The sequence below is a fragment of the Chrysochloris asiatica genome, unplaced genomic scaffold (genome assembly GCF_000296735.1).
Source record: "Chrysochloris asiatica unplaced genomic scaffold, ChrAsi1.0 scaffold00038, whole genome shotgun sequence".
NCBI lineage: Eukaryota > Metazoa > Chordata > Mammalia > Afrosoricida > Chrysochloridae > Chrysochloris > Chrysochloris asiatica.
This window is the reverse complement of record NW_006408556.1, coordinates 5882607-5898160: the sequence shown is the minus strand read 5'-3', so window position 1 is coordinate 5898160 and position 15554 is coordinate 5882607. Positions and strand designations below refer to the sequence as shown.

The window sequence follows — 15554 nt, the reverse complement described above, 5'->3', positions numbered from 1 at the left end:
GCGTTCCCAGGAAATGGCTGTCTAGTATACACCGGGTGCTGTTATCGACATGAAAACATAGGTTCCATTGTATGACTGACTCCTCTTCTAATCCGGATTCTGCCTCCTTTAGGCTCAGGCCTGACAGACTTCCCTTCTCTTCTTCTTTGCCAGGTTCACCATTTGCCATAAGACCGAGGTCATGAAGAACACTCTAAACCCAGTCTGGCAAACTTTCTCCATTCCTGTGAGAGCCCTCTGCAATGGGGACTATGATCGGTGAGATGGGAAACTGGCCCTTGTTGAGTTTTCTCCCACACCTGTGCCCTTCCCAAGTTTGGTGGCAGTCCCACCACACGAATGGTCCATCCTGGACTTACGCAATGGGCTTCTTGCCATCCCCTCATCAAGTAGCTTTTGCTTCTTCATATCCTCAGTGTCCCCTCCACATCCTTTCTCCCTGCTGGCATCCTCATTAGTGGGGTCTGGGGTCCAGGATGTACCTAAGACTTAGGGAGGGTCCCTGTAGGTGAGGGTCCTAAGTGCCCTGCTTGGAGCTCAGCAGTGAGTCCTTCTTCATTGTTCCCAGTGGAAAGGCAGGTGTGTTCAACCAACTTTGAGGTTGAGTGCTGACTCCAAGCGCTGGGAAATCAGCGGGGTTGGGGAAGCTCTAGATGCACGCAGAGGTAACCAGGTCCCCACCAGCTCCAACTCCTGACAGCTGTACTCGTGGGGGTCAGGATCCCAGAAACACTGTTTGTCAGCCAAGTTGCTGTAAATGGGGAATGGGAGAATGTGCTCAAACTGGTGTTTTTGATGCAACTTGAGCCAGTAAATTCATTGTCATGGAGCTGATTCTGACCCGGCAGGACAGTGACCCTATAGGACAGAGTAGAACTGCTCCATGGGGTTTCCAAGGTTGTCATCTCTACAGAAGCAGACCGCCGCATCTTTCTCCCATGGTGCTGCTGCTGGGTTCAGAACACAGACCCTTTGGTCAGCAGCCAAGCACTGTAATCACTATGCCACCAGGATTCCTTGATGCAACATAACTAAAAACCAAACCCGCCCCACTGCCGTCGAGTGGATTGCAACTCAGCTACCCACCCCCCATAGAGTTTCCAGTCTGTAAATCTTTACAGGAGTGGACAGCTTCATCTTTCTCCCACAGTACCACCGGGGCTCTTTTGATGCAACATTGTTGTTGTTGTTAAGTACCGTCGAGCCGGTTCTGACTCATAGTGAACCTGTATAGAATTTCTGTGGAGCGACTGGTGAGTTTCAACCAGCAACCTTGTGGTTCAAACCGACCTTATGGTTGTGTGCTTCTCCTACAGTGCCACTCGAGGACTCCTTGATATAACACGTTGCTGTTGTTGTTACGTGCCGTAGAGTCGGTTCCGAACCATAGCACCCCTGTATGGAGTGGCTGGTGAGCTTGAACCTCCGACCTTGCGTATCAAACTGACCTTGCAGTCCAGTACATTAACCCAGAGCACCTCACCAAGACTCCTAATGCAACAAATTCTACTCCTGCTGCATATTAATCATCATTATTGTTATATAGTTCTAAAGTATTGTGAAATATAGGTACCAGAGACCTGGTTTTTAATCTTGGCTCTGCGACTGAGAAACACCATCAATCTGGACAAACTTTAGCCCACCTGAGTCTCAGCTTCCTTACCTGTAAAATGGGCATTAAAATGTCTGCCTGCCTCTTAGGCTGCTTTGAAGCTCACATGACACAATCTAAGTCGGCACTTAACCCTCAAATACTTATTGCATACCTACTATGTGCCAGGCACTGGGCTGTTGTTGTTAAGTGTCATTGAGTCAGTTCTGACTCATAGTTACCCTATATAGGGTTTCCAGGAGTGGCTGGTGAGTTTGAACTGCCGACCTTACAATTCAAACCGACCTTGCGGTTGAGTGCTTATCTTCCAGCACCACACAGGACTCTACGTCCTGGGAAATCAGCACAGAACGAAACACACAACCTTTGTGCTTCACCCAGACCCCTGGAGTTGACAGGGTTGTGGGAGAAACAGACATTAATCAAATTATCACATAAGGAAATGAGAAATTGTGCTAAGTGTTGGGAGAGAGTGGGGACATGGAAGATGCGAGCTGGAAGATGGTATTGATCTGGATTAAGCCACAAAGACCATCTTGCTTTCCTGGCTAGGGCTACAGCTCAGGTAGGCGAGCTCTCGGGCCCACCGGCAGCATTATGAAAGCTGGATTCCTCTGCTGGCCACCTGACAGGACCACTGAGGGTTCAGAAGAGACACCTTGGGGTGCTTTGGCCAGTGGAATTGGCATGGGCTCCCCTGTACCCTGCCAACAGTGACCAATAATAGAGGTGGGCTGTGTGGATGGCCTCTCTTCCAGACACATGTTTCCCTTCAGTGAAACCCTCAGGCTGCCCTAATAGGTTGCAGATCTCAGAGATGAGGTAGGTGGCTCCTTTTCCTGTATCTTGGCTGGGACAGAAAAACCACAATCTGTTCTCCTGGTGGTCACTGAGCACTGACCAGGTGCTGAGGAGCATTCAAGGGAATCTGACCACTCAGGGGAGCTTAACCATGTACACAGGCATTTTCCAACCAAAACCAAACCCATTGCCCCCAAACTGATTCCAACTCACAAGGACTCTGTGTAGGGTTTCTGAGACTATAAATCTTTGTGGAACAGACGGCTTCATCTTTCTCTCACAGAGTAGCTGGTGGGTTTGAACTGCTGACCTTACAGCGCCACCGGGGCTGTGCATCTTAGAGAGCTAACTAAGCATTATGTGAAAGGAGACTGCAGCCAACCAAAAGCAGGGTAGTCCAACTCCCATTACGCGTCCCATGGTCCAGGAGCTTTTGGAGTGGGAGGTGGGGGGAAATGGGAGGGTCTCAAGAAGGCTCAACAAGACTGCAAGGTGGGGTGGGGAGGACTGGGCAGGATGGAGGGAGAGAAAGGAGATGGAATCACAGGTGAGGGAACATAGCAGTTAAATTCCTGTGGGCTGAAGGTCTCCAGCCCTGCTGACCTCCACAACCCTACACCCCTAGGGAGTGCTCCCAAGGCCTGAGAGCCCAGGCTTGTCAGGGATGGGGAAGGGACATCCAGGATAGGAGTGTGCAGGGAGGAGGGAAGGGCCAGATGCTGCCCTCTTCCTCCCAGGCTATACCTCAGCCTGTGTCCCTTCAGGATGTCAGGACAGCTCAGCCCTTCTCCAAGGCTGGGTACGGACAGACTGTGACGAGACTGGCAGCAGTGTTAATCCAGGGGACCAGGTGTGTCCCACTGCTCCTGCCCAGGCTGAGCGTAGCCTACACACCCAGCCACTTAGCAGGTGCTGGCATCAGAGGCCCTCCCAGGGCAGGGAAATGAGGCCTTTATTCCACTCCTTCTGAGGTACCTTCTGGCATCCCACAGAACACACTCAGAGTAATCCGCTTAGGCACCAGAGTTTGCATGTCCCTTTGAAAAGCCAGGGAAAGCTATGGAAATTCTCCTTTGAGAAATACATCAATTCAAAAATATTGATCAAACACCTAAATTTCCATGGACTGAGGGGAATGAGAACCAGTGAATGTTATTAAAATTGCCAAGTATTTAGGCCTAGGACAAGTTGTTTCCTAATCTTTTTAAATGCCATCAAGTTTGAGTCCCACTCATAGACCCTGTATAGGGGCTTTCTGTAACTGTAGATCTTTATGGGAGCTGACAGCCTCAGCTGATTTGAACAGCCCACCTTGTGGTGAGCAGTCCAGTGCTTATCCTACAGGTTTGTTCTAAAATGTAAATTGTTGTTAAGTGCCGTTGAGTCACTTCTAACTCAGAGTAACCCAGTATAGATATTCTGAGGAGCAGTTGGTGGATTTGAATCACCAACCTTGTAACTGACAGTCTGGTGCTGATCCTACAGTGCCATGCCAGGGCTCCATAATAACTCCAGGAAGTGAGAACTAGTGATGTGTCCATTTTACAGATGGGGAAACAGAAGACCAGAGATGATGTAAATACTGCAGATGAGGAGACCCAGACCAGAAATCCCTTTTGGACTGGCTCTGTGGTTTGGGCCCTCACTGCCTTTCCTGTGTTTCCAGTCCAAATAGGCAAACCCGAATGACCCAGCTGAGTGGAGTTGGAGTCAGAAAATGGTGTTGGATTGGAGCCAACTCATTGTTCCAATGAGAGAAGGTGAGGTGCTCACCTGAAGCACTTCCTATCTCCCCGTCTCCCCAAGTCCCCTCTACCCGCTCTTTGAACTTTCTATGGTTTGAGAGGTTGTGTCCCTGTTAAAGTAGATTCCCCAAGGAAAGACTGCAGCCCATCACTCAGTTTATATTGAATGAACAGGTTTTAACAGCACCTGTTAAGGACTTGGGGTTCTAGAGGATGCCCTGGAGATTACACACTTCACACATGGGTCTGTACCCTGAAGGAAGGCTTTATAGTCTGTTCCACCACATGCTGGGCACCCAGGAGGGGCCAGATACTACCAGGTACTTCATGTCCTCCATGGGGGTCTCATCATCAAGGGTGTGCCCCACACAGAAGCTGAGGCTCAGACAGTGGAGGTAAAGTCATCACAGTGCAGTCAAGGTTGTAGGGTGGAACTTGAAGGCTGGGATTTTAGTTCTTGTACCAATCATGCTGGCAGTACGGTGGCTCCATAGGATAAGCACTGGACTTCGAGCCACAGGGTCATGTTTCGAGCCCACCAACCGCTCCACTCCACGGGAGGAAGATGAGGCCTTCTGCTCCCTCAAAGAATTCCCTCCTCAGAAACCCTATACAGGGTTGCTATCATTGGAACCAATTCGACATCACAGCACTTAACAATCATCATCAATCATGCCAGTCTCACTGCCTGTCCAATTCAGGCCTTAGTGCTCCACTTCCCCCATGAAACCTCATGGGACTGTCAGTTTAAGGTAAACCCCTTGGGGCCTTCAGCCCCCGGAGACTTGTAAGCAGCAGGGAAATGTAGCTTCTCCTTGCCAAGGAGAGGCTCAACAGGAGGAAGACCTTGCAGCTCAGGGCGGGAAGGGAACTCTAAGTAGAGCTACTTGGTGGGCAGAGAGTATAGCTCACGTCTTTGCCAGTGTCCCCTGTTTTTGGCTGCTGGCCTGCAGTACCTCTGTCACTCAGACACCCACAGGACACTGGCTCCCTGCTCCAAAGTTTGGTCGTGGTCCTAATCAGCAGTGACTCAGAAAAGACACATACTCCAGGCTTCCATTTACAGAATTGTGGAACACGTCACAAAGTTGTTAGGAGATCTCAGTCAACCAACACTATTAGCTGAACACCAACTATCTGCTAGGCACTATTCTAGTGACCAAAACCCACAAAAATCTCTGCCTGTGTGGAGCTGGCATTGACTGTGCAGGTGAGTGGGAACTGTTTGGGAGACAGAAACTTGGCCAAAGGAGTGAGAGTTTTAGATGGGAACATGAACATGTCATGTGCTGACCATTTGGATGATGTAATCTCCGTTCTCCAAAGATGATGCCCATTTTACAAAGGCGTAAACAGAACCTCAGAGAGGCCAAGCTACTCAGGGCCTTACAGCTAGTACCTGGAGGAGGTGGGAATTGCCACCCAGGCCTAAGGTCTTCTCTCCCCACCTCACTACCTCCTGCATTAGGGGCTCTGTGTTCTGAACCCTTTTATGGCAAATAAGAGGTTTGGTTTGGGGACAGCCTATTTCATAGAGCCCCTCCTCTTGGGTGTTGCCCTCAGAAGTCACAGTTGGCCTGACATTAGCTTTAGTTGGGCCTATGCTAGGGGATTCAAGGCCCACAGGCCACCAATCCAGACCAGGCCTGGAAGTTACCGAACTGGAAGCACAGTTACTGGAGCGTTGTCTAGCTTCTCCCTACTGCCTTCCCTGGTTTCTGAGCACCATTCCTCTCATCTCCTCACCTCAAGGCTGAGGCTGCACTCTCTGAGCTAATTTGGCCCCAGACTGCAGCCATCTTTGAATGCTAGTTTGCATAAGAGTCCAGAACACGGCAGGTTCCAACCTCAGCTGCTCCTTCTTCTCTCTCCGGGGAGCTGTTAAAACTCCCATGCCCAAGCTGACCCCAGACTGACTGATTCCTGGTAGGACCTGGGCATGTCTTCCTAAAGCTGCCGAGGTGTGCCCAGTGTCCTGGTGTGGGGCTATCGGATAAGCACTGGACTGCAAGGCAGTTTAAGCTTACCAGCTTGGAAACAGGGTCACTGTGAATTGGAACCAATTCCATGGTACTTAACTCCAATAGCTGCAAACGCAAGTAAACCCCACTGGCACATGGGAAACAAGGCTCTCTATAAAATGCCACTTTCTCTTTACCTGAGACAGAAAGGTAACATGCTCAGCTGCTAACTAAAAGGTGGTTGCTTTGAAGCCACCCAGAGGCCTGGTGTGGCAGTGTGTTAATGCGCCAGACTGCAAAGCCATTTGAACTGCAAAGTTGGTGGTTCAAGCTCACCAGCTGCTCCTTGGAAACCCTATACAGGGTCGCTATGGGTCAGAACCGACTGGACGGCACTTCACAACAACAACAACAACAAGAGGCTCCATGGGAGAAAGACCTGGAAATCTATTAGCATAAAGATTACAGCCAAGAAAACCCTTGGGGCAGTTCTATTCTGCTAAGAGTTGGAATCAACTTGACAGCATGCAGCAGCTCTCCACCTAGTCATCTGGTCACACTCAGATAGTTCTGCATATGAAATTTACTTAGAGCCAGAGAACCTGAGTGAGAAGACCTGGACTCTGCAGTCTCCCATTCCGGGAATGACAAGACCAGAAGTGGCATCCATGTCTGCCCATCTGGTAGAATCACTGGGGACTTTCTCAGACACAGAGATGGCCAGGCCCAGCGCAGGTGTTCTGATTTTATAGCTCAGGGAAAGGATCAGAGATCTGTATTTGAAGGCTTCTCAAATGATTCTATTGTGCATATTCTGAAGGGCTTATCTCTATAGCCCTTCATTTTCAGATGCAGAAACTAAGTTCTAAGAGTACCCAGTCAGGTGAGCCTGCGCGGCGCTCTTCCTTTTGGATCCGCCATCTGCGGTGGGACCGCCGCCAAGATGCAGATTTTCTTAAAAACCCTGACGGGGAAGACGATCACTCTCGAGGTCAAACCCTCGGATACGATCGAAAATGTAAAGGCCAAGATCCAGGATAAGGAAGGAATTCCTCCTGATCAGCAGAGACTGATTTTTGCTGGCAAGCAACTGGAAGATGGACGCACCCTGTCTGACTACAACATTCAAAAGGAGTCCACTCTTCATCTTGTGTTGAGACTTCGTGGTGGCGCTAAGAAAAGGAAGACGTCTTACATTACTCCCAGGAAGAATAAGCATAAGAGGAAGAAGGTTAAGCTGGCTGTCCTAAAATACTACAAGGTGGATGAGAACGGCAAAATTAGTCGTCTTCGTCGGGAGTGTCCTTCTGATGAATGTGGTGCTGGCGTTTTTATGGCCAGTCATTTTGATAGACATTACTGTGGCAAGTGTTGTCTGACCTATTGCTTCAATAAACCAGAAGATAAGTAATTGTGTATGAAGTAATAAAAGACATAAACTTAAAAAAAAAAAAAAAAAAAGAGTGTCCAGTCGTATAGCTGGTGAAAGTCCCTGCCTCTGAGTCCTGGGCTCCAGCCTCTGGCCTAAACAGCTGAAGTTCCGGCTCCTGTATACCTGCCTCCTACTCCTTCCCCAACAAAGGGTGTCCTCTCCAACTACCAGCATCATTTCCAACTAGTAGCTGGATCTGTGAAAACCACAAGCTCAGAGACTGGGGAGACTAGCGGGCAATTTGTCTTAGATGTGGTCAAAGCTCCGGATGCCAGTGAAATCAACAGGAGATTTTTGAAGTCTACAACCAGAGGGCCTGAGTGACTTGCTCGGTTCGGATCTCAGGCATGGGATGTCTTTGGAAAGCTCCCTGGCTGGTTCTAAAACATGCAGCCAGAGTCACTTGACCATGGCTCTGAACCACAGCATTGGTTTACAAACTGGGTTGCACACTGGGCACACCTGGTAGTTTTAGGAAGACTGATACAAGGCGAGTACAGTGGCTCCTCATCATTAGAGACACAGGCTCTTGTCATTGTTTTCATCCTGTTGCTCTGCTCTCCTTTAGTTGTTGTTGTGAAGTGCCTTTGAGTCAATTCTGACTCATAGTGACCCGGTATAGGGTTTCCAAGGAGCAGCTGGTGAGTTTGAACCGTCAACTTTGTGGTTCAAATCAACCTTGCAGTCCATTGCTGATCATACAGCACCAGGCCAGGACCCCTACTCTACAAGGCTGTTATTATCTCTACATTAGAGATGATTGTTTGCAATTCAGAGACGTTAAGTGACTTCCCTAGGTTCCCCAACCCTAGGGAAGTCCAAGTGGAGACCCCAATCTCTTTTCAACTTACCTAATGTTTTTCTGTTTCCTGTAGTAATTCACCTCAGGGACATAGTTTCTTTGTTTTTCACAAGGAAGATTATTTTAAAGGGTGGGCTTCTATGACCAACCTATTTTACACAAAATTTGGTTTACAAAAATCCATCATTTTTTGTACCTACCTGGCATTCTTCCATCAGATTCTACTCTGATGTAGAGAATGCACCTGACTCCCCAAAACCCCTCCACACACAATACCCCAAAGAGGCACATCTGAAGAGAGACAGCGCCTCTTTCTGGGGGCCATAGAGCCCCACGGCCCACTGCTCCAGGCTGAGGAGATGGGCTGCAGCCAGCCACAGGAGAAAGGATGGGATGTTAACCCAAGAGCAGGCCCAAGCAGCTGCCTTCGCGCACCTCATTTAGGATTGCAAGCTAAAGACCACCAGCTCCCAAGGCCTCTCCAGCTCCCTAGACCCTCCCCTTGCAGCAGGGCCCTGGAAGCCCCCTGTCCCTGGGCATCCCTGAAGGATCCAGCAGCCCACACCAAGGGTTAACCCGAAACCCTCCACCTTCCTCCTCCCACCTCTTGTCCGCTAGCTTGTTGCCATGGGAACGTGGCTAAAAATAAAATGGGCTCCCAAAGCCCAGCCCCAAGCACAGGAGTCAAAACAAACTAATTAAAGCAGCCAGGCTACAATGTGATGATAATTACACCCTCACTCAGGAGCCAGTCTTGGGGGTGGAAATGCTGGGCAGGCCATCCTTCCCCCACAGGAAGTGCTCCTGAGCCCATCTCTGAACACAGGCTAGTCCCACCAACCCAACTAGTTACCCCTCGCCATAGAACCAGCCCTGCTTAGGCCTGAGATCCCGGGAGCCCACCCTGTAATAAATGCACAAGTATGGCCTCATGCTGGAAACCCCTTGCCCCTCCTGCAATAGCCAAAGAGAAGGTAAGGTGAGTTGAAATCTGAGGCTGTTTTTCTTCCTTGAAGTTCCAGGAAGTCCTTACAAAGCTCTGGGGCTGCCTTAGTCCCTAAGGCCTTAACTAAAAGGCCCTGAGACAGTTCCCTTGTCTCCCAAGTTGTTACCACTCCATCCAGGGCCTGGAGCCTGGCCCCTTACCCCCTCTGGCCCAGGGGCATGAGGAGGCGCTGTCTTCAGGCCACATGGAGCTGGGTCAGGCTTATCCTACCACTACCCCTTTGCTTTACAGGACCATCAAGGTGGAGGTATACGACTGGGATCGAGATGGCAGGTAAGCTGGCCAGAGGGCACAGGTGAGCAACAATGGAGGCAGCCCCTGGGAACAGGAATGAGAACGCATCCTGCCCACACTTGGAGAGAGCTGAGAGCTGTACCCAGGCCCCTACCATGGCAGTGTTGGGGGTGGAAGGACCTGGGTTATCCTATGGGAGTGTCCATCCATCTATCCTCAGTACCTCAGTCTCCTTCCTTGGAGGTGTGGTACAAAGGGCTTAGGAGGCCTCCTGGCTCCAAATACGTGCCAAGTGGACTTCCAGTGCCTGAAGTCTCCCCAGGTTTGGCAGAATTGAGGATTTTCTGAGCTGCACATGTTCTAGGGGACAAATAGCAGTGACCCCCGAGCATCTAGAGTCATGTTCTCTCAATGAGGCCCCTGGCTCAGCATTGTGGGGCCACCAAGATGCAGAAGATGGGGTCAGCCGTGTGGTGGGGAGGTGAGGTCCATTATACTCCCCAGAGGTACTGTTTGCAGAGAGCAAGGCCCGAGACACCAGGTCATGGGGTCGGGTGTCGGGGACGTGGTGGGGTGGGGTGAGAGCTGTGATGCACAAAAATGGATTCTTGAGAATCAGGAGGCAGTGCTTGATGGATGGGAGGGTAGTTCTCACTTAGAATCATTAGGGGGCCAATGTGTTCCCATTCTGTGGATCTGAGGTTCCCCCAAGGAACCAGTGTTTCTGGGAATTCATAGATGAGGTGAGGATAAGAACAGACCTCTATTGCTTCCTACTTGTCCATTGAACCAAATCTAAATATGTCATCCTGACTTTTTTGAGCCCTTCTTTGGGTGGTGCCACCAAGAGGTGCCCTGTATTCTCCACTGGTGTCTCCTGAGTCTGTGATGTAGATCATGATGTTGTCAATCTAATATAAAGGGCTCCCCTAAATATTGCAGCTTTAAGTTAATCCCCAAACCTCTATCTGAGGAGCTTGCTAAATAGTAGCTTCAATGTAAACACTACCCCCAGTCTCTCCCTTCTTCCTTCCCTCCTTTCTGGTCCCCCTCCTCTCCTACCTCACAGCCAGACAGCTCAGCTTGAGGTTCCCACGCCTGATTTGCCTTTCTTTCTTATCCTGGAGTTACCCATTCTTCTTTACCTGGAAGGTTCTTCTCTTCCATGTCAGATGGAGGTCACTGCCAGGTGCCCCTGGGTTCTGGCCTCAAGGAGCTCAAAGTCTGAAGACTGAGAGCTGTAAACAAATTGTCAAAATACAAGGGAGGGCACCGGGGACACTTTCCGGGTATCACTCTCCGACAGGACATCCCAGGCCAGGATGTTGAGTGCTGTTGTAACCAGTACCCTCCTGGGGGTTAGAAGGGAACAAACCACAGGGTAGATAGTAGGAGTTATGCTCTGTACAGTTTTTGCTGAATTTGCAAAAACACACACTGGGGGTGAGGTGGGGCAAAGCCTTAGAAGGTGTGGGCATTGCAGAAAACACCCTCTGTTGGTTGCCTGGATGGACAAAGCCCTCATTGTCTTTTAAAAACTGTTATTGGACAAATGTCAAATATTCTGACAAGTAGAGAAGAGTTTAATGGGCACCTTAAAGCTCATCACCTGAATTTAACCTTTGTTGAATTTTACCTTGCTTGTTTTGTACATAAAACATTCTTTGATGGTTACCAGGGGTGGGAGGGAAGAGAGAGTAACTTACTGCCTACAGGATAGATATGTGTTAACTTGGGTGATGGAGAAGAAAAAAATAAGATAAATTACAGACACCATGGTAATTCACCTCTAAATAATTTCATTGTTGTTGTTAAGCGCTATTGGGCATGTCTAAAATATGAGGACGTTTTTCTCCATAATTACAAATACCATTATCACACCTGATGCATTGAACAATAACTCTTGACTACTATCTAATAGGTATTTCATATTCAAATTTCCTCAGTTGTACTAAAAATACCACTTATTGCTGATTTGTTCAAACCAGAATCTAAATAGGAACCTTGGTGGTTATGTTTTGTACGAACTTCAGATTTCTGTGTGAGACTTTTTTTCCCAACTCCAGCCAGCTTTTGGGTCTGTCCTTCCAAGGAACTTCTTGGCTGTCTTCCACCAAAACATGTCCATCCAAGGTCTCATTTCTCTAGGGCTCCTTTGCTTGGTGATGTTGGATTCTTTTCTCAGGGACCTAGTCTTCCTGCTGTCAGGTGCCCCTGGGACAAAGACTCAGGTAGAATTGGGAGCCAAGGGAAGGGTAGGTGAAAGGTAGGGGTCCGGGCAGAGATGGAGCCCAGTCTGGGCCTTGAGGTCTCAGCTGTAGCCTTCCCTTGCAGTCATGACTTCATTGGAGAGTTTACCACCAGCTACCGGGAGCTGGCTCGTGGACAGAGCCAATTCAACATCTATGAGGTGAGGCGGCACCGCAAGAGTGGGATTTGCTCTGATACTGAGTAAGTAGCTCCCAGTCGTTGAGGACTGTGAGCCAGCACTGGGTGGGGGCTTGGTGTGTTCGTCTGTGAGGTACACATTCCATTTTACAGTCAGAGAACATTCCTGAAATCATGAAGTTCAGTAAGTGGTGACCTACGCTTGTCTGACTCCAAATCCCTGAGTTCTAGTACTATGCGGTATTGTAGCCTGAATACTGAGTTCAAGGTTGTCCTCTGCCCTCAATCAGAACAGTTTCAGGGCCTGTTGCCTATAGCTCAGAATAGGAGAATCCGAGTCAGGAAGCATAGGTATAGACTGGGCCCCACCACCAGCTGGATGACTGGATGAAGCACCTAATCTCATAAGGATGATATTGTTTGCTTTCAAAGGACAATTTCATGCATCCTCTTTCTTGTGGAATGCCCACCCCACTACCCATATCTAGCTCTGGTCCTCCTGTTCTAAGTGGCCTTACCCAGAGCTCTACCCTCCTGTATTTTCTTCCTCTTCTGAACGTCCATTAACAGAGTAGTTTGTGCCAAACTTCTTAACCATACTTACGTATGATCTGAAGAACTGCTGGGTTTCCTATCCTACTGAACTTTACTGCTTGCTCATTTCGTGGCCTCTGTGCACAATATATAGGACAGTGCCTGGCCCTGAGTGAGTAACACATAAATGTTTTAATTCATTATCATTTGATAAGCACCGGATTGTAAACCACAAGATCCGCTGTTCGAGCCTGCCAACCACTCACTCCGCTGGAGAAAGATGAGACTTTCTGGCTCCCACAAAGATTTAAAGCCTCGAAAACCCTATAGAGGGTCTCTATGAATCGAAATTGACTCAGCAACATTTAACAACAGTTGAGTGCCTGTGTAAACGGAAGTTTCCCATTTCACAACCCTCCTGCATACAGGTGGTGTAATCAGCCACTCAGCTAGTGAAGCTGAAGGCTCTCATCACTGAATTTGAATACCTGTACTTCCTGTCCCTTGTCCAGTGCGTTGTAGGCACGTCCTAGCTGGGATTCACTCGCAGGTTGTTCATAAATACCACATCCATCTGATCGTAGCCAGAATGAACCAACAGTCCCAGAGCTTTAGCACAGGAAAGTAGATAGTAAATAATACTGAGAAGTCAGTGTTCACACTTTAACAGTGTCATGGTGAGGAGTCGTGCCTACTCTTAAGTCACTGGGCTGTTGTATCTCTTGGCTGGCTCTGCCCCTTCACTGCTGGCCCACTCTCACCCAGCAGTCTCTTGAAGCAGAACTGCTCTGAGGACATCTCTATGTGTGATGTACCCAAGGTACTTGGAGAGGCCCCCTCAAAGCCTTGGAGAGTCTCCCCATTGCTTCAGATAGGCCCTCACTGCCCCAGACAGGACCACTTGTGATCTCTGCTGTGTCTAGCGTGGCCGTAACCTCAAGTGTGTTAGATTTCTCAGCCCACTGCTCTCAGTCCACTCTGTTACCACCTTTCTGCTCAGCAGACATCTGACTTTCGCTTCGCCTGGTCTTGGCTGCTGTTTTCTCCCAGCTCTGCCTTCTCTGGGTCCGGGAATTTTGCTGCTTCTGGGGCCCTTCCTTTCTGGTGAATCTTTTAAGTCACTTATCCTCCCAGACTGACTTCTCCATCCAGGGACAAGTATGGGAGGTGGTAGGGGGAGGTCGTTCTTCAGCTTGTAGCTTCTGTGTCCCATGTCCTTTGGTTCTCTGAGAACCAAATGTTCACACTCTGCAGCCCAGGAAGCTCCATGACCACACAGGAGAGATGAAGGGAACAAACGTCAGAAGATTTGGGTGGTAAAGGGGCAGGGTTCAGTCATGGGCCAGATGTGGGCTGGGAGGTGTCAAGGATAACTCCCAAGGTGCCTAAGACCCCAGACATGGGAATACAGATGAAGGAGCCATTGGCCAGGAGGGAGGGGGTGGGGTGGGAGAGCTTTAGCAAACACATTCAATTTTGGAAAATTAGTCTGAGGGGGATAGGAATCATGGTGGTGCAATTGTCAAGCACTCATCTCCTAACTGAAAGTTTGGTAGTTTGAGACCACCCAACAGCCCTATGTGAGAAAAGAGCTACAGCTCTGCTCCCATAAAGATGATAGCCTAGAAAGCCCTATGGGCAATTCTACTCTGTCCACCGAATGGCTATGAGTTGGAATTGGCAACATTTAACAACAGTGAGCTTGAGAAGGTCCAGTAGGCAACTGGACAATGTCAGGGGCAAAACCAGGAGCCTTCACTGGCAGAAGCCTGTTTTCTCTTCAGGTAGTCTGACTCTAGAAAGCCCTTCCTCAGCTCACACAGGCAGTGGTACCCCCCACGGTCTAAGATCTGCTCTTTGAGGCTGCCAGAGTTGAATTCCTTTTCCAGTTGATGGAGTTTCTGATGTATGAAGACAGCGTTTCTGAGTCCCGGCTCTGCCAGTTTATCTTATTGTTTGCAAAGGAGCAAGGATCAACAACCAAGAAAACATTTCACTTTTTTTCATTTAAGCCAGAGATATCATGCCTCTTTTGAGCCTGTCAAGCACCTTTAGATGCTCAACTCCCAGAGATCTGACCCCTTCCTTTCACCTCCCTAAAAGTCTCTTCAAAGGAACCCAGAGGAAGCTGGAGCCTGCTTCTCTCTGCCTCAGGGTGGGGGTGGGGTAGATGGGAATGGGGCCACAAGGACAGCCCTTCCCTTTGTAGATAAAAACAAAAAACAGAAAACAAAAAAACAGTTTAGGGAGTCCTGGTGTGGCACTGTGGGTTAATGCACTGGACTGCAAGGTTGATTTGAACCGCAAGGTCGGTGGTTCAAGCTCACCAGCCACTCCTCAGAAACCCTATGCAGGTTTGGAACTGACTAGACAGCACACACCACCAACAACAAGAGCTAGTGCCCTTTTCAAGGAAACTCGTCCATTCTCCATCTTTACAATAGTTTGTTGGATTTAAATCGTTGTGCATGTATAATAAGCACCTATAGTGTGCCCAGCCCTTCCCTGGCCTGGGGTGCAGAGTGGGGGTTGCAGGCAACAAACGGATCTGTCATGTTCTCTGCCATTGGGAGCTTAAAGTCTAGATGGAAACACAAGGCCTGTCCATGAAGAACAGAGATTCAGGGTGCAGGGTATGATACCCCTATGCCATGAATAATTTGGCTTTTGGCCCTCATTTTATGAGTTGAACCACAACAGAGGGCTGACCCAACCAAGAGGGGTCACCTGGGGCCTGATGTTGAGTAAGCTTGAGGAGGCCCATGGTGAGGCAGTGAAGGCCTGGGAAGTCTGAGGAGCTTCCTGTAAGCCACAAGCCTGTGTGCAGCAGGTAGACCAGTTAGCCAGGGTTGATTCTCACTCATGACCCCAGGTGTGTTTGCTGGACCCCAGGTGTAGGACTGTACTTCAGAGGGTTCTCAAGGTTGTGACTTTTTGGAAGCAGATCACCAGGACTTTCTTCTGAATAAGCACAAACCTCCACCATTTCAGTTAGCTGCTGAGTGCCTAACCATTTGTAGCACCCCGGACTTTTGCGCA

At 49.2% G+C, this 15554-nt stretch overlaps 2 protein-coding genes across 2 annotated transcripts in view; both read left to right on the top strand.

Moving 5' to 3' along the window:
- The window catches only part of CPNE5 (copine V), a 114244-nt gene that overhangs the window by 80748 nt on the left and 17942 nt on the right, over window positions 1-15554 (top strand). The window contains exons 10-12 of the mRNA XM_006860415.1: window positions 154-258; window positions 9591-9632; window positions 11928-12003. Coding sequence (XP_006860477.1) covers window positions 154-258; window positions 9591-9632; window positions 11928-12003 — 223 coding nt within the window. The remainder of the gene's footprint in view (window positions 1-153; window positions 259-9590; window positions 9633-11927; window positions 12004-15554) is intronic.
- Window positions 7014-7554, top strand: LOC102826719 (ubiquitin-40S ribosomal protein S27a-like). Its single transcript, XM_006860414.1, has one exon. It carries the CDS (start codon window positions 7063-7065, stop codon window positions 7528-7530), a length of 468 nt encoding a protein of 155 aa, XP_006860476.1. The 5' UTR covers window positions 7014-7062; the 3' UTR covers window positions 7531-7554.

What these genes read in the sequence shown, in the direction of transcription:
- LOC102826719 (XM_006860414.1), top strand. Translation starts at nt 7,063, where the DNA reads ATGCAGATTTTCTTAAAAACCCTGACGGGGAAGACGATCACTCTCGAG.